General features: G+C 38.6%; 5 protein-coding genes and 2 pseudogenes across 8 annotated transcripts; 4 read left to right on the forward strand and 3 right to left on the reverse strand.

The window, feature by feature from the left end:
• Nucleotides 1–417: 417 nt before the first annotated feature.
• acs-15 (long-chain-fatty-acid--CoA ligase) lies at nucleotides 418–4,326 on the forward strand (the record flags this gene model as incomplete). The annotated part of the gene is made up of 9 exons (NM_061455.6): nucleotides 418–511; nucleotides 559–732; nucleotides 786–983; nucleotides 1,921–2,065; nucleotides 2,117–2,501; nucleotides 3,054–3,251; nucleotides 3,301–3,907; nucleotides 3,953–4,096; nucleotides 4,141–4,326. The coding sequence occupies exons 1-9, from the start codon at nucleotides 437–439 to the stop codon at nucleotides 4,324–4,326; spliced, it is 2,112 nt and encodes a 703-aa protein (NP_493856.3). The 5' UTR covers nucleotides 418–436.
• A 1,922-nt stretch (nucleotides 4,327–6,248) lies between these two features.
• Nucleotides 6,249–8,083, forward strand: R07C3.3 (Glycosyltransferase family 92 protein; the record flags this gene model as incomplete). The annotated part of the gene is made up of 9 exons (NM_061456.2): nucleotides 6,249–6,363; nucleotides 6,412–6,566; nucleotides 6,636–6,945; nucleotides 6,989–7,249; nucleotides 7,303–7,433; nucleotides 7,478–7,596; nucleotides 7,645–7,780; nucleotides 7,826–7,945; nucleotides 7,994–8,083. The coding sequence occupies 9 exons, from the start codon at nucleotides 6,249–6,251 to the stop codon at nucleotides 8,081–8,083; spliced, it is 1,437 nt and encodes a 478-aa protein (NP_493857.2).
• A 299-nt stretch (nucleotides 8,084–8,382) lies between these two features.
• fbxc-36 (FBA_2 domain-containing protein) lies at nucleotides 8,383–10,567 on the forward strand (the record flags this gene model as incomplete). 2 transcript variants are annotated; one of them, NM_001318299.2, is made up of 3 exons in its annotated part: nucleotides 8,383–8,584; nucleotides 8,979–9,707; nucleotides 10,388–10,567. In NM_001318299.2, the coding sequence occupies 3 exons, from the start codon at nucleotides 8,517–8,519 to the stop codon at nucleotides 10,506–10,508; spliced, it is 918 nt and encodes a 305-aa protein (NP_001305228.1). The 2 variants fall into 2 exon arrangements, with proteins under 2 accessions (NP_001305228.1, NP_001305229.1); NM_001318300.3 differs by lacking the exon at nucleotides 8,383–8,584 and having other exon boundaries at nucleotides 9,214–9,707; nucleotides 10,388–10,508.
• An 898-nt stretch (nucleotides 10,568–11,465) lies between these two features.
• Nucleotides 11,466–13,557, forward strand: clec-43 (CUB domain-containing protein; the record flags this gene model as incomplete). Its single annotated transcript, NM_061458.3, has 8 exons — nucleotides 11,466–11,615; nucleotides 11,659–11,748; nucleotides 11,800–11,935; nucleotides 11,986–12,108; nucleotides 12,162–12,268; nucleotides 12,321–12,413; nucleotides 12,464–12,737; nucleotides 12,783–13,557. 8 exons carry the CDS (start codon nucleotides 11,466–11,468, stop codon nucleotides 13,526–13,528), a joined length of 1,719 nt encoding a protein of 572 aa, NP_493859.2. The 3' UTR covers nucleotides 13,529–13,557.
• Nucleotides 13,558–13,884: 327 nt separating this feature from the next.
• Nucleotides 13,885–15,591, reverse strand: fbxc-32 (F-box domain-containing protein). Its single transcript, NM_061459.4, has 3 exons — nucleotides 15,511–15,591; nucleotides 14,184–15,212; nucleotides 13,885–14,092 (listed from the first exon to the last, which is right to left on the reverse strand). The coding sequence occupies exons 1-3, from the start codon at nucleotides 15,579–15,581 to the stop codon at nucleotides 13,960–13,962; spliced, it is 1,233 nt and encodes a 410-aa protein (NP_493860.1). The 5' UTR covers nucleotides 15,582–15,591; the 3' UTR covers nucleotides 13,885–13,959.
• Nucleotides 15,592–15,831: 240 nt separating this feature from the next.
• On the reverse strand, nucleotides 15,832–17,907 carry fbxc-41 (annotated as a pseudogene). The gene is made up of 3 exons: nucleotides 17,785–17,907; nucleotides 16,220–17,694; nucleotides 15,832–16,004 (listed from the first exon to the last, which is right to left on the reverse strand). Coding segments are annotated over exons 1-3 (1,771 nt in total).
• A 334-nt stretch (nucleotides 17,908–18,241) lies between these two features.
• fbxc-57 lies at nucleotides 18,242–20,243 on the reverse strand (annotated as a pseudogene). The gene is made up of 3 exons: nucleotides 20,162–20,243; nucleotides 18,787–19,875; nucleotides 18,242–18,500 (listed from the first exon to the last, which is right to left on the reverse strand). Coding segments are annotated over exons 1-3 (1,430 nt in total).
• Nucleotides 20,244–21,020: the final 777 nt, after the last annotated feature.

Consider the following 21,020-nt stretch of genomic DNA (forward strand, 5'->3'; position numbering starts at 1 on the left):
ATTCTAGACGATTCCAAAAGTTTTCTGATTTATCCACGAAATTCTAGACGACAAAATTTTTTCTAGAAAATTCTAGATCTTTCTTATATGTTTCTAGAATAATCTAAAAGTTTCCAGAATTTTTGAAAAATAATTATAAATATTTCTAATTTCTAAAAGAAAATTCCAGAATTTTCCAGATTTTTCTAGAACTTTCTAACAGTTTGAACATTTGAATTGTCCACCAAAAGTATATTCAGAAATTTTGAATTTCTCACCATGGTCTCGCAGCGTGAAAAGAAAATAAATAATTCTTTGTTTTGTCTTTTTTTCAATTTCAAATTTCAAATCATTCAAATTTTCGAAAAAAAATAATAAAAAACCCACTACGTGACATTTTAATTTCTCTGCAAGTTATTTTTTCTGAAGTTAAATTTCAATCATTTCTCGTCAAACCATGCTCAATCAAAGTGTGCGGTTTTTGGCTCGCCGAGCAAATTCTCAGATCCGGCGTTCCAATCTTCTGAAGACTGTGAGTTACTAGAATTTTGAGGTTTCAGTGCAAAAAAAATTGTTCAGGGCTCACTTGCAGCTCAAGATCGTGGCTTTTTCTTCGGGAAACGTCGTGAACCAAGATGCGATTTGAAAAATCAATCAATTGTTCAAGCAGATGGAAGTAGAAAGTCTGCATGGCTCGGAGACAAACCACTTCGACACGAATCGTTCATTGGAATACTGACTACTTATGCGGGGGTAGATTTCAGATTTAAAAAAATTTTTAAAATAAAACAAATAAATTTTTTCAGATTCGCCGCGGACCAACTGTCGGTGGAAAAGAAATGTTAGGGAAGAGAGTGATGAAAAATGGAAAATTGGAATGGGAATGGATAACGTATGAGCAAGCATTCGAAATATCTGATAATGTATCACAAGCTATCAGAAAGTTGGGAATTGAGATTGGCGATAAGTCTAATATTGGGATTTACTCAAAAAATCGACCAGAGGTAAAAAAAGGCTCTGACAGCTCACGGGCCCAGCAAGCACAATTACTAAATTTTTTGAATTGATTTTCTGGAAGAAACTTTTTCTAGTGCATTAAAAATATCTGTGGATTTTTAATAGATTTATTTGAAATTTTTCAATGTTGTCATGATTTTTTGATTTAGAATTGAATTTATTTCAATTTTTTAGTTTTTCAAGTCATCTAGCAGGGTTAAAGCACAAATTTTGTCAGTATATGATGCAACCACGTTAAATAAATCAATTTGACGCATTTTACCTAATTGAAATGAAAAAAAAGAAGTTTTTGGTCCACTTTTTTGGTCAAAAAAATTCGATAAAATGAGTTCTCTTATTATAGAAGTTTGCAGATATTTCTTTAAAAATTTTAAAAGTTTTCCGATTTTCCTTTAAAAAAAAGTTCGAGAAGTTTTCATAATTGTTTTACAACTTTCTGGAAGTTATCAGATTTTTCTGGAAGGCTCTAGAAATTTCGAGATAATTGTAGAAAATACCGCCAAATTTATTTTCAGAAAAAAATAATTTTTTGGTCAATTTTAATAAAGCTTTGCAAAATAAATTAATATTCATTTTTTTTCATATTAAAAATAAAATTTAAGCTTATGATTGTTACTGAAAATATCAAAAAATTTAAGTAAACTTCGAGTTTTTCAGTTGAAAACAGTAGTTCTACTTATACAAACTGTAATATCTCAAAGAAAAAATAATATATTTTATTGAAAACATACCAAAAACATTTTCATAAATTTAACTTTTGGAAAATACATTTATCATTTTTGTAGCCAATTAGGTTCTGAAGTTACGTCAGTTTTAGCCAGAGGTACTCATTTACTACCCCAGAAAAGATTTTTTATTAATTTTTTCATTTAGTCATAAGTGGAGAGATCAATATGACATGTAATTTAAATTCTTTAATTTCAGTGGGTCTTGTCCGACATGGCAATTCACAACTTCAGCAATGTTTCTGTTCCAATATACGATAATATACCCAATGAAGATATGCATTACATAACCAACCTTTGTGAAATCCCGTTAATGTTTGTCGATAGTGAAGATAAGACTACTCGTGAGTAATCTAGCAATTGCAGTGAAGATTCTAATAGGTTTTCATTTTCAGAACTCATCAAAGACAAAACCTATTTGTCAAAAAGTTTGAAATACATTGTACAATTTGACAAGGTATCCGATGAGATGAAGGCAATGGCGGAGAGCAATAATTTCCAATTGTGGAGTTTTGATGAGTTTGTAGAACTGGGAAAGAAGCATGAGCATCGTCCACATGCTCCACCAACACCTGAGACGCTGGCAACAATCTCATTCACTTCTGGAACTACTGGGCGTCCGAAAGGAGCCATGCTGACTCACTTGAACTTGTGCTCTACAACAGTTGCCTGCGAAGAATTTGAGCATGTTGAGGGGGAGCTGGATTCGTATCTTTCTTATCTTCCATTGGCTCATGTGTACGAGAGACACTGCACTCTTGCGCACTTCAAAATCGGATCGTAAGATTTTTCTCAAAAAAGTTTTTGGCGGAAACTTCAATTTCTCTAACTTCTAGAGTTTTCTAGAAAAATCTGGAAGTTTCTAGACTTTTCCAGATAATTCTAGAAGCACCTAGAGGTTTCCAAAGTTTTCAAGAAAAATCTAGAAATTCCCAAATGTTTATAGAAAGGTTTGGAAGTGCTCAGATATTTCTATAAAATTATAGAAGTTTACAAATTTTTTCTAGAAAATTATAGACGTTTCTATTATTTTTTCAAATTTTTCTGGAAAATTTTAGAAGTTTCAGATTTTTCCAAATTTTTCTAGAAAGCTACAAAAGTGTCCAGATGTTTCTAAAAAATTTCTGGAAATTTCCCAATATTTCTAGAAAAATCTTGAAGTTTGCGGATTTTTCTAGAAACTTGTAGAAATTGTCAAATTTTACAAGAAAATCCCAGAAACTTTCAAAACTTTTTACAACTTTTTAGAAATTTCCATAATTTTTTAAACAAATTTGTTGAAGTGTTCTTTTTTTTTAAAAGAATTTCCTCTAAAGTTACAAAAATTTTCAGAAGAATCGGCTTCTCCCGTGGTGATCCAGCTCTTTTGGTAGAGGACATTCAAGCACTTGCTCCACGTACATTTGCCTGCGTTCCTCGAGTTTTAGGCAAGATCTATAAGTCTGTAATGAGCCAAGTGCAGGATAAGCCGGTGAAGAAGATGATTCTAAACTCTGCAATAGCTTACAAATTGTATCATTACAAAATGACGTTAGTTATTCGATCACATTGATTTAATCGAAAAAAGTTCAATGTTCAGCGGAAAAGCTACCCGGGATACTTTGGTGGACAAATATATTCTGCACAAGATTCAGATGATTCTCGGCCCCAATATCAAACAATTTCTGATTCCGGCTGCAAAAACTGATAATTCCTCAATGAGATTTGCTCGTGGAGCCTTTGGAATTGAGATCCTTGAGCTATACGGCCTAACCGAGACTTCCGGGCCTACAACAATTCAGTTGGTTGGAGATATGTTGGGATCTGTTGGGCCGCCTATCTCATGTACCTCGATAAAACTTGTCGATATTGCGGAACTTGGATACTTTGTCGATGAAAATGGAGGTGAAGTCCTTGTAAAGGGTCATAACGTCACTTCAGGATATTACAAGGATCCCAAAGCAACTGCATCAGCATTCACAGAAGATGGATTTATGAAGACTGGAGATATTGGAAAATTCACTCCTGAAGGAACTCTCCAGCTTATAGATCGCCGCGACAACGTACTAAAACTTCCTCAAGGAGAGTTTGTAGCTCCGGATCTCACAGAGTCTTTGTACATTTCATCAAAATTTGTACAACAAATTTGTGTGCATGGGAATAAGGAAAAACCATGGCTCGTAGCAGTCGTCGTTCCAGATCCAGAGGTAAAACTTTTTCATTCAATTTTCTTCAAGACTGAAAAATTTCAGTACCTGGCTTCTCATGCCAATCTGGAGCACAATATCGAGGGAAAGACCTACGAGGAGTTGTGCAAAATTCCGGCTCTCGCTGAAGATGTGCTCCGTGACTTTGTAGATCTCACCAAAGAGCACAATCGGCCAAGACATGAAGGGGTTTGTCTAGATTATCAGATGCCCTTATAAAATTTTTTATTTGGGTATTTGCCATACATCTCACTCCCATCGCCTTCTCACCGCAAAATGGCTTGACAACTCCAACTCATAAAAACAAGAGGACTGCAATTGCACAGTTCTTCAAGAAACAAATTGTAGAAATGTTTGACAGGATTGAGAAAGAAGAAGAAGGCACCGAATTGACCACAAAAATCGAAAATGCTCATTGATTATTTTTTTACTGAAAATTATACAAGTAGTACTTGAAAATATAATAGTTTTTACAAATTTGTACAATTATGCTCAAGTAAAAACGTTTTAGAGAATTTTTTCTGGATTTTTCAGAACAAAGTGACTAGATCCATATGTTGGCAAGTAGTATGAAGACTATTTTACTTTCACAACATCTCCAGGAAAAATTTAGTTTTCGAGAAAACGGTTGAATAAGTAAACGTTTGCAAAAACGGGCTCACGATATGTCGGCCGCTGTATTTTTGTTTGTCATGACCGGTAAACAATTTAAACAACTGAATACGAGTAGACCTAATTATGGGTAATACTTCATCAGTTGAACTTTTTTCGATAACAGTTCTAGTTTTTAAGTTGTGCTCGTTTGGAAAACTTGTAAATTTATCAAAAATCGAAAACGGGATATATTTATGGCCGGCACTGTATATATGTCTCTTAATCTCACATAGTCTCTATGTAGAGTCTCTAGATGACCTGTACATGTACAACAGTACAACATGGTGCATGCGACATCTGTCCTCTAGGAGAGACCCCACTGAGAAGGTGACGTCATTTCTGTACCTCTCTAGGCTCTCTCAGCCCCTCGCTCGCTGTGGACAGTGTGGCCCCCTTGTGCTCCAAAATTCATATTAACAATAGGAACATTAAGGAAGTGGTGGGGTATGTAGTGAAGAAGCTTCTGGGAGATCGGAAAATTATTGAGAAAACTACTTGCATTTATACGGACAATGATATTATTTATAATCTGAAGGATCTTGTCACCAATACCTTGGCGATCTTCACTCAGGATTCCCACAAGACTCTGGATACTCTCACCTCGATCTTCCATCCTTCAACTTTCCCATTGAAATCTTTAAAATTACCGGGACTGGACAACTACCGGCACCTAATAATCCAAGCCGCACAGCTTCTAGTTGTTCAATATGATCTCTAATAGAAGAGCGCACGCTTGGCACGAGCATGAAAACGGTAGCTTGATCTGTATTCAGCATTGGGTGAGTGCTGGAAAAGAAGTTGGTACCCATTTTTCGGTGGGATCTTTTATGGAAGAGCAGCTTGTCGAAAGGAGCATCATGGATTTGATGGCGAGCTTTGAAGGGACAGTTTTGAGAAAGTAAGCTCTCATGGCCAGTAGGTACGGTAGAATTATCACTTTTTTTCAGATCAAGTGATCCTACAAGTTTCGCCATAAAAATCAACAATTTTTCGGAGATCACAATTGATTACGAGAAGAGGAAAAAAGGATGGAGAATGAATTTTAAAGTGCAGAGTATTAATTAAAAATTTAAATAGTTTATCCCATATTTTTTCCAATAAAGAATGTGTGATTTTTTGTCATGTACAGACATGTACATCGTAGAATTAAAGTCGAAAATGTAACTTTCCGCCTAGAATTGATTCTCTACAGTAACCTTAAAGCAGTCTAGCTACAGTAACCCTTGCCCTAAAATGGATATATAAAACTCTCAAATTGTCGGCTGCTTGCCAACCCAGTCAAAATTAATTTGTACCAGTAAAACGTCGGCTAACCTACCTCGCACAAGTACGCGTCCAGTAATTCTTCAGCAAAAAAACTATTGAAGCGGTAATGCAGTAATCCCAAAATCGAATTTCAAGTTCAAAAAGCCATATTAAAATCGGAAACAACCGGAAAGTATCAAGAAACAATTCGCAAAAAAACTCCCGATAAATCCAAAAATTTATGACCTAGTTTAACGGGAAATGTTTCTTTTTCTCTCTCGCATAACCTGTCTCAATCCAGACACCTTTATAAATTCCGTATTAAATTTTTTTTTGTTGAGTTATTCTTTGTTGCCACACCACACCCAAGATTGGATCTTCCACTTGCCCCTCTTCCAAATTTAGGCTTTAAGTCTAATTTTTCAGTCTCAATACATTCATCATGCGCTTTACTAAAAAGCCTTTCTATTCTGCAGCTCTCCTAATTTTATCATGTACCTTTATCATTTACCTAGGCAGACCTACAACGCTTTTCAACCTGTTTCATGGAGAATTTGGTATGTATTTTGAGATTCTAGGTTTCTCTAGAAACTCCAGCTATTTAGATCCTAAACTGTCGGTGGACCGAGAGCTTGCCGTCTACAAAAGAATTACTGAGGCCCTTAGGACAGTTGATAGGTCATGTGAAGAACAAGGGTTTTATTGCAAACGGCCTGAAACCCAACACGTGGATTGCGGGCGAGTACTTGTAGGAGATAAGGTTAGCAGCCGACGTTTCACTGGTTTCTATTAACTTTGAATTTTCTAGATTCAGCTTAGAGCCTTTCAGGTGTACCTCCAATCCCTCACCGGGTCCAATCGAATCCCTCTAATCGAAAACTCATTTCTCAACCTTACCTGCTCTGCAATCAAAAGCCGAATAATACCCAAAACTGCTCAATTCAAGCCTCTAAAGCTTAATGGCACGGCTTTTGCTAGAATTGTGTTTGCTGACTATGAATTTATCGAGAAGCAGGTCCAGGCTTCATATCACCCGCAAAACGTTTTCTGTTTTGCAATAGATGCAAATTCTTCCGCAGAGTTTCAGAGAAAAATGAAGAAGCTTGAGCAGTGCCTGCCAAATGTTGTGGTGCTTCCAGGTAGGTATTACTCAAATTTTAGTGCACCTCCTTGAAATTTCAGTAACGGAATCCTATGATAGTAAAGGTCATAACATTAACTTGGCACATTACAACTGCATGAAGAAACTTGAATCTTTACGTGGCTGGGGATACCTGATGCTTCTGCAGAACCATGATGTTATCACTAAATCAGTGTACGAGCTGGATCGGATTTTCGAGCTGCTCGGCGGAGTCAATGATGTGTTCATGTCTAGGGAGATTCCAGAACGGAGGAAGAAGCACTTGAAGTGGGATCTGAAATCCTTGAAGTTGTTTAGAAATGGTGAATAATAAAAAAGAAATTTTTTTAACTTAAAACAACGTTAGGAACTTTAGACTCGAAAAATTCGGATTATGAACTCGAAATTTCAAGTGGTTCAGTACATTCTTCGCTGTCAAGAGCTGCGGTAAAATGGTTGGTGGAAGAAGTTGATCTGTCAATTTTCATAGATCAGTGGAACCAGACAGTAAGTTTTAGGATCTTGGCTTAGGTTAATCTTAAGCTTCACAGGACTATGGAGCTGACGAGCAATTTATCTCAACTTTTCAAATGAGCCCTGATCTCAAAATGCCCGGTCATTTTACAAATGAATGCATCCATAATGACACAGCTATTGTTACTATTTCCAGGTACGAGTATTATTGGAAAATAGTTTAAATTGGAAAATAAATTTGAAGACTGGCCCGTTGGGTACCGATATATCTCGATAGAGCTGCACATTGTGCAACCGGGACTGTGAGACATGACATTTGCATTTTCGGCATCGAAGACTTCCGAGCAATTTCGAAATTTCCAATTTTAAACGTGAACAAGGTACTGGGCAATAACGACAAGCGCTGCAACTTTTACCAATTTCAGATGCTTCCAGCATTCGATTATTCAATTATAGAATGTACTGCCGAGCTTCTGCACAACAGGACCTACTTAGGACAGGTAGATCAAAAGATTGAAAAGAATCTCTATGAAAATCTAGTTTCAGTGAGTTCGAAGTGGAAAAAAACACATTTTTAAAAGTCAAATTTCTAGGTTCAATATCACAAAAACCATAGAAATCCAGACTACAAATTGAATTGTACTTCGGATTTCCCGCCTTGGAACTACTCAAATTACCTTTGATTGTTGTACTCCTCGTGGATTATCTTGTAGTTTGTAGTTTGTAGTTTGTAGTTTGTAGTTTGCTATTCTTTCCCTCATTTTCTCACTGACCCCGTGCAATTTCCAGTGCAACTTTAATAAATCAACATTTCAAAATAATTTTTCTTTGAATTGAAACCCAGCCAGTTGCGAACTTTGTATTATGTAGTTTGTAGTTTGGAAATTGTACTCCTCTTGGACATGGGATCTTTTCTCACAGTCTCGTCTCTCCCTCCCGTTGACCCCTCACGTGTAGGCCACACACACACACACACACACACACACACACACACACACACATCTGCGCGCGCAAACTATCTGAAAATCTCTGCCGTTTCTCACATTGCCCTTTCTATCTCTGCACATCAAACATATTATCGACCGGTCTCTTCATTTATTACACTATTCTCTTTATATGGACTCAAAACCAATAAGCTTTTTGAGCTTGAAATGTATCACTCGATATATGACGTCACATAAAAGGTTTGAGTTTTATTTTTTTTTTTTAATTTAATTTTTTTTAAATTTTTTGATTGAAAAACTTTGTCACAGACTTGTTCAGAAAAATACAGTTTTTTTTTCAAGAAATAAAATTGGCGTAGGCGTAAACCTAGGCTTAGGCTTAAACTTAAGCTGAAACTTAGGCTTAGGCTTAAGCGTAGTTTCAGGCTCAGGCTAAGGCTAAGGCCCATTTTTTGATTTAAAGTTTTGAATTTTTTGCTGTCTCACGCCAATTCAAAAACATGCAAAACAAAACTTCCCTCATTTTGCAAAATTGAATTTTTAACAAAATTTTGAACTAGAGCTCAACTGTTCCAATACTTAGCGTTTTTGAACAAAAATTTCTTAAATCAATAAAAATTGTAATATTTTCCAGATTCTGCCTCTCATCGCGGAGCCCATCTTACCACACCACAGAGCTCTCACTTCCCCTGTATATAAAATTCATTAGTTGGGATTTCGACTGCTTCCAGGTCGACGACGTGGGATTTCGACCAATTTTTTCCGCGAAAACTCCAAATTCTCCCTTCACTGTGGAAATCTTAAGATCCGGTATTAGCGGGATAGTATTTGATGAAAGAGAAACGAATACAACAGCTAACGATGGACGTATGAACTTTGCGATGGAATATATAATCGACAAGCTTCTGGGAGATCGGTGTGTTCCGATTACAGTGGAGACCCTTCAAATTTCAGTTGACAGAGTTCACTACATCTTTTCGAAGAACCTCAACATGATCTGCAAGAATCTAGACGTTTCCATCATCGAAACCGGCGTCACCCTGGATACAATTCTACATACCTCAAGTTACCCCCTAAAATCTCTAAGTCTTTCCAATACTTGGGCTTTTGCCCACCCGATTATCCTTACCGCCGAACTTCTGATCGTTCCAACTAGTGATCACTTCCACCGTATCACAAACGCCCGAGTTCATGCGATTTCCCTTTCTGGGGATTTTAAGCTGTTCATTTATGAATGGCTGGAGAATGGAAGGGAAATTGGGACGGAGTTCACGATCGGAGGATTCCGTGGAAGAGATTATGCTAAGAAAATGGTCTGTGATATTAAAGAAGAGTTCGATGAAAGATTCCAGGTGGTTCGGAGGTGAGCTTTTGATTTGGAAAGCTACAAACTACAAACTACAAAAATCTGTAGTTCGTGTCTCAGTTAGCTGGAGTTTTTACAGTTTATAGTTTGTAGTTAGCAGTTTATTTGAGGCTACCGATGCACCATGTGCAGTCAGAATGAATTTTTACAGTTGGTTGAAGATTTTATAGTTAGTTTTATAGACTTTAGTTAGTAGTTAGTAGTGTGTAGTTTGCAGTGTGTAGTTTGTAGTTTGTAGTTTTTAATTTGTAGTTTGTAGTTTGTAGTTTGTAGTTTGTAATTTGTAGTTTTTAGTTTGTAGTTAGCAATGTATTTGAGGCCATTGATGCACTATGTGCATCCAAGTCATTCTGTTAGGATTTAGTTTTATAGGTTTTAGTTGGAAGTTAGTATTGTGTAATTAGTAATTTGTAGTTTGTAATGTGTAGTGTGTAGTTTGTATTTTGTAGTTTGTAGTTAGCAGTGCATTTGAAGCCATCGATGCACCATGTGCATCTTTACAGTGGTTACTTTGTAGGTTTTAGTTTTATAGGATTTAGTTAGTAATTAGTAGTATGTAATTTGTAGTTTGTAGTTTATAGTTTATAGTTTGTAGTTTATAGTTTGTAGTTTGTAGTTTGTAGTTTGTAGTTTGTAGTTTGTAGTTTATAGCTTGTAGCTTAAAGCTAATTTTCCAGATCTCACTTCCCATTGAGCATTGCGATCAAAATGAACGACTTCTCGGAAATCTACGTGTTCTACGATGACATAATGGAAAGATCCAAAGTTTATTTCAAAGTTCAACCGACACAGTTTTAATGGTTGTTTTTTTTTCGTTCCTTGCTTTTATTGTTGAATAAATTTCCTTAAATCTTGAAGACAAAGCTTGCTTTTGAAATCCCCTATAAATCAGAAAGTTTACGACAATTCTACAAACTTTGCACTTTCAAATGCCATTTCCTATTCAAAACGGGAAATTATCCGTATCTCACAAAGATCGGGTCTCAAGCTAAACACTTTTTCTACCTATTCGCCCTTTTTATCGGATCTCGCGCACCTTTGCAAGGACTTCATTTCTACACACCTCATGTCTAGCCGCCCTGTATTCCTACTAGTTGCTGTTGTAACTTTTATCATTTACCTAGTTACTCCCACAACTCTTTTTAATTTATTTTATGGAGAATTTGGTAAGTTTCAGCAAAATTCTCAAAATTCTTGCCTCCGGAAAAAATAAGCTTTAGACCCTAATTCGTCAAATGCATTGTGAAGCATTTCGATCCTATGTTGAGGTAAGTTATAGGTTTCTGGGTTTCTTTTTCTCACTCAAATTTATTCTAAATTCCAGATTCCAACTCTCCGCCGTTTCCCCTTCCAACCAAGCTCTTAGAAAATCGACACCAACGCACTTCGAGTATCTGAAAATAACAGATAACATGATACAAGTGAACCAGCTCACTTTTCGACGTGTTTTAGGGATACTGTAGGAGTATTGTAGAAGTACTATAGGAGCACCAAGCTGTAAGCCCAAAACCAGACTAATGACTAAATCTTGCAACATAGGGTCAATTCTTCATATTAGTTGCTTCCGCCAGCATCAAACTTCACATTTCTTTAAAAGAATCGTTATCAAAAACTGGGTTTCAGTTTGATTTCCAGCATCACACAAGTTCATAGATGTCATCCTTATCAGCAACCTATTGAGGGTGGTTAAGAGGCTTATCACCTCTTCAAAAATGTGCTTAAAAGTAATTTGCCGGTTCAAAAAGGAATCGCAAAATGAAAATTTTCATAATATGTCTACTGCATATATATGCTACATTTTCTGTCTCCCAAATTACCTCAAGAGCTCCTTACAACACTCAAACTCCCAGCTATTCTGGTTGCCCTGATGGGTTTATTGTACTTAATGGGTACACATGTATCCAGGTTAGTAGCCCTACTTTTTTATGTATTGTAACTGAAATTTTAGGTGAGCACCACTAAGAAGCTTTTTATGGATGCACTCTCCGATTGTCAAAGTTTTCCCGGTGGAAATTTAGTCTCAATTCATAATTCTATTGTAAGTTGGGCTGTTTTTTCGGCATCTCAATATAATTTAAATAATTTTCAGGACAACAAAGCACTAGCCTTTTCGGTAACCTCATCGGATCCCAAATGGATCGGCCTGATCTGCACTGAGACTAGCAGCCCCTGCAACTGGACGGATTATAGTTCCGACACCTCCAGCTATAGCAATTTTGTCGCTGGTAAGAGCTGAAAGAGCTGAAAGCAAAGAACTTCTGAATTTTTATTCCAGGAAACCCAAATTTGGATGTCGGAAATTACGTGTACATGCTGGTATCAGGAAGTTCAGCTGGAAGATGGGTATCTGCAGATCAATACACACAGTTGAAGTATATTTGTGAAGTTCCATTTCACGGTAAGACCTAGGAACCTAGAGAAAACCTAGAGAGGTATAGGTATGAGTTACAGTGACTAGCACCTCTGGCACCCCCACCAGAGCACCTACACCTACGCCAAATGGTTCAGTACCTTGTCCTGAGGGGTTTTGGAGCTACAAGGACAACACTTGTCTCAAGGTGAGTTTCCTAGAGAGTTTTGAAGATTTCTTGAATTTCAAACAAGTTTCAGTTATTCAATACGCCGATGCTCTACCAAGATGCAAGTTATGTGTGCGGAAATTTTAGTAAAGGAAGCAACATGGTTTCAGTTCTAGAAGCACAAGTGAGCTTTTTGTGGGCCTGAGTTTTTTTTTTAGATTTTGTCTATTTTAGGACGATTTCACTCTCAAGCTCATTTCCGGCCTTAACAACCTGACTCGGCCCATTTGGCTTGGCTTATCCTGTCAATATCCGTCAGCTTCCTCATGCTCCTGGACTGATGGCTCTGGAACAACTAGCAACTATAACAACTTTGCACCTGGCAATCCAAATACCGATGTAGGAACTCGTGCTTACATGTTGACATCCGGAAATTCCGCCGGGAAGTGGATATCCTCAGATGGAGATTATTCCTACTACAGCTTTTTTTGTGAGGTGCCCAGGGCAGGTAAGACCCGCAATATGTCAGCTGCTATTACCCTGAGAATTTCAGATTCCTGTGAGCATACGTACAATGGCTTCTGCTACTCAGTCAACACAAATCTACTAGATGAGCCTGATGCCCGACAAGTCTGCCAAAGAGTTTCAGGAGACTTGGTGTCAATTCACTCTCAGGCTGAAAACCTCTTCCTTCAGTCCTTGGTAAATTCCACAGGAGTAGCAGAGTATAGGATCGGAGCAGCAACTGATGGAGTCGGGAAGTATTGGGTCGACGGGAGCACGTTTGATTATTCCAACTTTGGATATTTCAACCCAAACCTAGGAAAATGTTCAAGCCTGGCAATGAGTGGGAGTGTGATTCCAAAGGGGCAATGGTTGAGCACCAACTGTAATAATAAAATTCCATTCATCTGCAAGCATCCACAGAATCTGCCCACGCCGACACCAACTGCTTTAGGACAGTGTAATGGAACTCAGTTCTTGACTGGAAATGGATCGTTCTACTCTCCCGGCTACCCCGATCAAGCCTCCGGCTACCCAACTCCATGCACCTACATAATAACTGAATCTCAAGGCTCGATCGCTCAATTGCAATTCGAAGTTCTTCACCTTTTCTGGGGTCAGAATATGCAGCTCTTCTCTGGAATCGATGAAACTCAGCCATTTGCCATAGTTGACATTTATAGCAATAAGATCTATAACTCTACTACAAATGTGTTAAAAGTGGTGTTCCACTGCATCACAAGTAACTACGCAACTTATTCATGGGCAGCTAATTATGGAACTAATATTTCTTAACCGTTACGAAAATGAATGATCATTCAAGTTTTACCTTATCTATGTATATAATAGAAGTTTTAGGCAAAACATTCCAGAACAACAAAGTAGTAGAACCGCTACAGTAACCCTACAGTAGGGCTCCCTCGAGGTCGCCGCATGTATCCGAATGTATAATGCGGCGTGGAGCCCCGAATGTGGCAGCCTCTCCAAATAACTACATTTTCGCAGTACGTTGCGCACACACCAATCTACTCATTTTACGCCAAGCTGCTGAACCCCGAACGTGTCGGCCGCTCCAAATATATTTTTTGCACTTCACTCAGCTGGGAGCTCTACGCTACAGTAACCATATTCACAAGATACATTCCACTGCAAAAAAATAAAACGTTTAATATCAAAACTATAAAAAATTTACGACAATTTACAATAATTTTACAATACGACGAAATTCACAATTTCCTCCGAACTGTGATCTTCAAACTCCAGTCGTTTCCGTCTTGTGCTTCTTCCTTCTCGTCAAAGATGTGAATTTCCGAAAATGCGTTGATAGGGATGAGAACACTACGTCCGAGTTGAGAGCTTCTGAAACAAAATTATTTTTTGACATACATATCTTCTGTACTTGCATTTTAATAAATGCAGTACAGTACCCTTCTACAGTAACCCAACTTACGTTTTATGTCCTGCATACTTTGCGCCAGGCAGCTTCCGGATATCCTTGAAACACACTAGCGCTGTAACCTCGGTCAGTGAAAAATTCCAAATCGTCCCGACTTCCTTCCCATGTCTCAACCAATTCGCAATAAGGTCCAAAGCTTCTCGTGGGAAGATGGTCGACTTTTCCAGCTCTACTCGAACATTGGTGAATGCTGATCTGGCTCGGAACAGGTTTTCATTTGGGTTCTTGAAGATCAGGAGTGGGGAGGTTTGGAGTATAGGATTTTCGATGTTGAAGTCATTGTTCAGTTTGATGGATTGCAGGCTGGATCCTTCTAGCAGTGGTTGAAAGGAAATTGCGATTTTATCCACACCGGAGCCCAGGATTTCCAAATGGGTCACCTTCAAGTTGAGGCTTGCTGGAACTCTAAGGATCCCTTTATTCTCGATTGAAAGCTTTTTCACTTGGATAGCATCCCGTCTTCCACTGAACAACTTGAAAATCAGGTATTTGAAAGCCTGGTGAAGCTTCATGTTGTAGGAGAGCTTTTCATCGCGGAAGGTGATCAGTTTATTTTTGTTCACAAAATCAATATCCCAAATTGGCGCAGGAACACCCACTCTGCGAGACAGAAATAGACTCTTGATAATTCCGACGTAACATTTACGGTTCACTAGCTCCGATTTTTCCGTCGTCATTTTAAGTTCCTTCTTAAGTGCCTCCCCGATCAGAGCGTTTTTCTTTTCCCAGTCATCTGTCAGCATTCTTAGCTCGTATTCCATTCTGAGTATCCGCTTCTCTCCTTCTTCCAGACTTCGGTTATCCACTACAACATCTCGTTGCTCATCTATCACCTCACCAAGATCCATAGATCCAACTTCATCGAGATCGTACGGGCTTGAGAAGTAATTGCAGACCACTGCTAGAGAATAGTCTGTGTTGTTGATCTTCACACGACACTGATCCAGTTCCAAGTGACCGATTTTCAATGGGATTGATTTTTCAGCTTTTCGGATTGATGGGCATCTTTGGGAAAGTTGGATTCTGAAAAAAAAAACATTGAGTGGAGTGCAAGCCCACTTTGACACCTCATAACTCGGTTACTTTTGACGATATCAAAAAATTTTCAACTACAAAACTAAAGAGAAATAGATGAGAAACATTTTGTCAGTCAAAATTTTTTTGATAAAACCAACGAGAACAGATATATCAGCCCTCAAAGTTGAAAAATATGAATGGTAATTTATGACCCAAAAACTTCTATTTTCTGTTCAATTGAGAGTAAAACTTGGGTATTTTGTATTAAAATATATCAATTTAACTAAAGGAAAATAAAACATACCTCGAATTAACCTCCATATGCTTGATGACACATTTGAGACTTGGATAGGTGAGCGGCAATGAGTACGCCATTATTTTCTAGCTGGAAATTGGATTTAAAAATAATATCTTAAAATGGAAACAGACAAAAAACGAAAGTAGTATAGAAAAAATAAAAAAGTACAGAGCGAAAACTAATAAGAGAATGACTGTTGGTGGGGCAATGCTAAACGCTGTGGCACAATTTATTGATTGGAATACTCGAGCGTTTTGCCACGTCATCTTTAGAAGATCAAAAAAAACCTATCAAAAATTGGTAGATCAAAAAATTTCAAAAATATTTCAATTGGCAAACGATTTATTATGAGGAAATTGAGAATTTATTAATTTTTCACATCAGGCTTGCGAACAGTAATAACCAAATTCCATGTTCCAATAGTTTCCTTATTCCTCTAATAGAAGACGTAGACTTCTGCACTCGAGTCGATAGGGAAGATGACGTAGGATTTCTTGTGGCTGGAAATTAAAATTTTCAGCATTTAGCATGTTGTACTGACATTTTTTACACAGTTTTTATTGTTCTGAAAGTTAGTCAGGCCTCATCAGCTGAACTGTAGTCTGATCTTAGTTAAACTTCGGGCAGGATTTGATCAGACCTAGGCCTGACTTAGGAACATGTTTAGGATGAGCCTTGTCCAACATATATAATGTTCGAAAATCAAATAACTTACCTTACTCTTCTCGCTTTAGGATCCTTCTTCAACTCCTTAATCATCTCCTTCACCTCACTCTTCGTGTCAAATTGCAGCGAATGACGTGACCCAACAGGCGGCGTATGTGCCAACAATATTCCCACAAGCCTAATCCAATACCTTATATCAAACCTATCTCCATTATAAATATGAACATTTGGAAAAGAGCTGATAGTTTTAGCTATATTTAGACAATTTGAATATGGCCTCTGTATGACAATCAACCGCCGAGCGGAATGAATATCCGGGTGCTGAAACTCTGAGTCGTCCAAACTTGAAGGGTTGAGGATATTTCGGACTACTTCAATATATAGATCAAAGCTGTCATAGCAACTTGCTAGAGACAGGTTTCGAACTTTAAAGTTCAACCATATTGGGAGATCCATAAACCGTGGTCAGCTCGACTTGTTGATTCGCGAGCTTCAATAGTTTTTCGAATTCTAGGTCAATATTCTCATCAAGTCTTCCATTGTGAATAAGGAGCTCAGAAGATTGAATGACGTTATCGTCTATAGAAATCGAGCCATTGAGCTCCAGGGATTTGAATGGAATGCTTTTGGGATCAAGGAGTACTCGGAACTTGCTCCAAAACGATTCCGCCTTCTGATCCAATAATTCCAAGTTCCGGCTGCAAATTGTTAGGCTCCTTGGCAAGCAGAGCACTCCAGACTCGGAACAAACTTCCAATGTCGCGAATAGCATGGAGCAGGATCTCCATTATTCACGACTTAATAATTATTCTATAATTATTGTATAATTATGTACTCTACAATGGACGCTAACAACACCGAGCATTTCTATCACCATCGCTCAAGGAACAACCAACAGTCAGTGCTAACAAAGAACAACCACGTGAACCATTTGCGACGTGAACCCCGGATGGATGCATACAAGGAACAAGATAATCTAACAACAACAACATTCACGCCATGAACTTGCCACGCCAATACGAACAACTCAACCTTGGACACGTGGACCATATTGCCAACCTTGGAGGGACTTCCCGAATCAGTTCTTACTTTATGTTCTTGCGTTACTTGTCTATTAGTGTTACTAGTTGTCTATAATAAATCCTTGTAGAGTCACCAAGTGTACTGTTAGTTTAACTTATACAAAATACCACTGAACGCACTGCGAAACATCCAACTTTTGAACTTTAAGCTGATTCCCTCCAAACAACCTTTCAACTAGGTACTTCATTGCTTCATGTAGCTTTTTGGTATAGGCTACCCTCTCCTGGAGGAAGGGCTTATTTCGCGTGAGCCTTATGTGATATTCGGTCTCTGGGATCACAATCGGAACCCAATCTTGCAGGTAATTTTGAGCACGTTTCCCTGCATGGTGGTGGACGGTTGTCAGGGTTTATGTCAGGGTTTATGACCAGGTGCTTGATGTGGAGAGGAATGGATTTTTCAGTGTGGCAGAGGCTTGGGCAACAGGCTGAGAGACGGCATCTGGAAATATTTGTTTTGTTTTTCAGCGGCTGACACTTCAAGGGTCATCTCGAAAGTTAAACCAGTGAATTGTCGGCTGCTCTAACTCACCTCACATTACGCTCCAAATGCTCTATAACGTACTTCCAACTGGCAGAAGACATGGATGGTGACATGCTAGAATAAGGGCCAAAGCTTGCAACAAAAGTGCACTTGCTCCAAAATCAATAGTGCAGAGTTGTCTCCGTTTCCACCCATGTAGACGTCCCCTCTTGAAGCACGTGAGCTACGCCAGGCATGTGGGAATGTGCTCCCCTTAGCCCTTTTGCTATTGCGAAATTTCTATAAATAAGGTGTCAGAATGTCCCATTTAGTTGTGATCTACGAAAAATGCGGGAATTTAGACGCATACTTCTCAACTGATTTCGCTTGGTTAAAAACGTGCTGACGTCTCATTTTTTGGGAAAAAATCCCGCATTTTTTGTAGATCAAACCGTTATGGGACAACCTGACACCACTTCCAATATACTGAGTTCAGCGGTAGAGCTTTGAATTATCTGTCGAAGCAAACTAGCAAAGTTTATTTTCAAAAAATTCGAGGTAGTTTGGGAAATAAATAAGAAAAAAAATAAATACTAGCTTTACATAAAATTTACATACTAAATGAGACAAAAAATCAATAGTCAATAATTTCCGGCTTCTGAACTGTCATGGAAAATACCCAATGAAATCGGAGATTCGGATCCAGTTCGCAGTGAATACTGACTTCATTTTTCGATGAGGAGTACTTCATCGGGATATTAAAGGTGATCGGAAACTCGGTTGCTCTGAAAAAACGGGAGTAATTTTTTGAGAGCACCTATCGGGAATTAGACTAAAATATAGCTTACGAGTAGCTGAATTCAGACAAAAAATATCTATACAGGTGCCTGAGTGCCTGAGGTAATCTTAAGTGGTCTAGAATCCTAACAGTAAAATGTTTACGAAAATTGCACAAAATTAGTAGAAACATCGTATAGGTTATCTTGGAGTTTCAGAGAGTTCAAAAAATTAAATGAATACCTACAATTGTCATTGGTAAGTCTAAGAGTGCCTAACAAGGTTCCCACTTACCCATAAAAAACCTCTGCATCATCCCAGTACAAGTCCTTGATCTTCTTCACAAGCCCTCTAGCGCCAGCCTCACGATAAACAAAAAATCTGTAGCAACTGCCCAGGGGCTTCCCAACTTCCAGCAGGTACTTCAAAAGACTCATAAAAGTGAGCTCTTGCCTCATCAAATTTCAGCACTACTTCTTGATTCTTGAATTTCTTTATTTCTTGGAATTCAACGTCAAAATTCACATCAAGAATCTCACTGAGAAGAAGCTTCTTGGAAGTTTCTATGACGTCACTTTCAAGTGGAAGTGGACCGTGGAGTTCCAGCGATGCCAATGGCAAGCTTTTCAGGTTCATTAGTGGACGAATACTTTTTAGTAGATACTCGTGGTCTTCATCAAAGAGTTCTAGATTCCGAGTGAAAATCGTCATATTGTTTGGCAAGCGGAGCACTCCGGGATTTGAGCCAATTTCCAGTTTTTGAATTCTAAGGTGTTTCCCGCCAAATAGCTTTTCCGCTAGATACTTCATTATTTCATGCAACTTCTTAGTATATGCTACCCTCTCAATGAGCTTTTCCTGTAGCTTTCTGCCCATGCCTTTGCCTTTGCTTAGTGGCTCAAAAATGCCTAGGCGAGCTTGAGTGAACGTAACGTGCCAGTTTGCACTTGGAATCACACTTTCCAACTCTTGATTCGAATTCCGAACGAGTTGTCCCAAATGGTTGGGAAATCGTACTTCAGTTGGTTCAACGTCTGTTTCAACCATATCGGCCATGAACGCAAAGAGACGAAAATTCTCACGAATAGCTGCCACTTCGAATGGCCTATTGGCTGCTTTCTCCTCCTCGGTAAGTTCGTGACGTCTTCCATCAATTAAGATCTCATCGTCAGAAGCTGGTCTTATTTTTCCGAGATCCTTCTCGCCATGCTGATCAATATCATATGAAGTTGGCTCATTGTCTGGTCCCTTTTGACCAATAGCTAGTTGAAGTCTTGTTTTGTTGATTTGAATTGTATGAGGTGTAATTCTGAGGTGCTTGATGTGAAGGGGAACTGATTTTTCGGCAGCGCGGAGGGATGGACAGTAAGCGACAGGCGGAATCTGAAAGTGAAACATTTAGTAGGATTAGGCTTGCAAACGTAAGTCTCCGGGGGCTGAAGCCCTTTTATCAGAGTTGAATCAATTAGCTAGCCCCAACCCCGTAGTGAAATACCCAGTGCGATAGGTAGTTGTTTGGCAGCGGCCGACACTTTCGGGGTTCCGCAAGGCAGAGGTCATTGATGGGTAGTGGCGTGAAGCCGGCGGAACCCCCGAAAATATCGGCCGCTGTTTAACAACTATCTATTGCACTGGTTCAAAAACATGAAATATCCAAAAAAAGCACTACCTCAAATCCGGCTTCATATACTGAATAACATGCCGTGTACTGTCATAGGATATTTGCTCGGGTGCTGCTGCCATGGTTTAAGCTGTAAGCTAAATTATTTGCAAAAAAAACATTTTCGGCAAAACGTCGCAACTTCATAGCAAAGTCCTGCAACTTAATAAAAACATTTATATAACTTTGTAAAAAGCTGTTAAGAAGTTGCTAAAACCACCGGGATTGTGAGCGAAATTTAGCTATACATCTGCTAAGAAATTGCAAAAGTCGTCTGAAAAGCTGCAAAAGTTTGCTTAAAAGCTAAAATGCCTAATTGTTGATAAGAAGTTGCAAGAGTATGCTATGAAGTTAGGCCGTTTTGCCGAGTTGCATTGCGAAATGCCGTACCCTCCTAGCCGAAATCAATAGTACATGCACGTCTTCTCTGTCTGCGTTTCCAGCCCTCTCATCTTACCTGCCCTTATAAGAATCACATGAACCACATGTGTCCAGGAGGAGGGGAGTCCTAGCCCCCCTCCGCTTGGCAGAGTTATTATTAGAAAAGAAGGCGGAGAGGGGTCTATAATTTGCATAACATGGGGGTCGGGGGGAGCGGCAAGCAACACGTGATGTCAGAATGTCCCATGTCGGTTTGATCTTCGAAAAATGCGGGAGTTGAGTCACAGACATCTCAACCAATTTTGCATGGTTAAGAGCGTGCTGACGTCACATTTTTCTGGGAGAAAATTCCCGCATTTTTTGTAGATCAAGCTGCTATGGGACAGCCTGACACCACATGAAGCAATTGGCAACCGTCGGAGCATGCCGAACTTGTCGAGCTCACAGCTTATATCACATAACAAAACTAGGGCCCGAATGTAAATAT

Source organism: Caenorhabditis elegans, chromosome II (genome assembly GCF_000002985.6).
Source record: "Caenorhabditis elegans chromosome II".
Classification (NCBI taxonomy): Eukaryota; Metazoa; Nematoda; class Chromadorea; order Rhabditida; family Rhabditidae; genus Caenorhabditis; species Caenorhabditis elegans.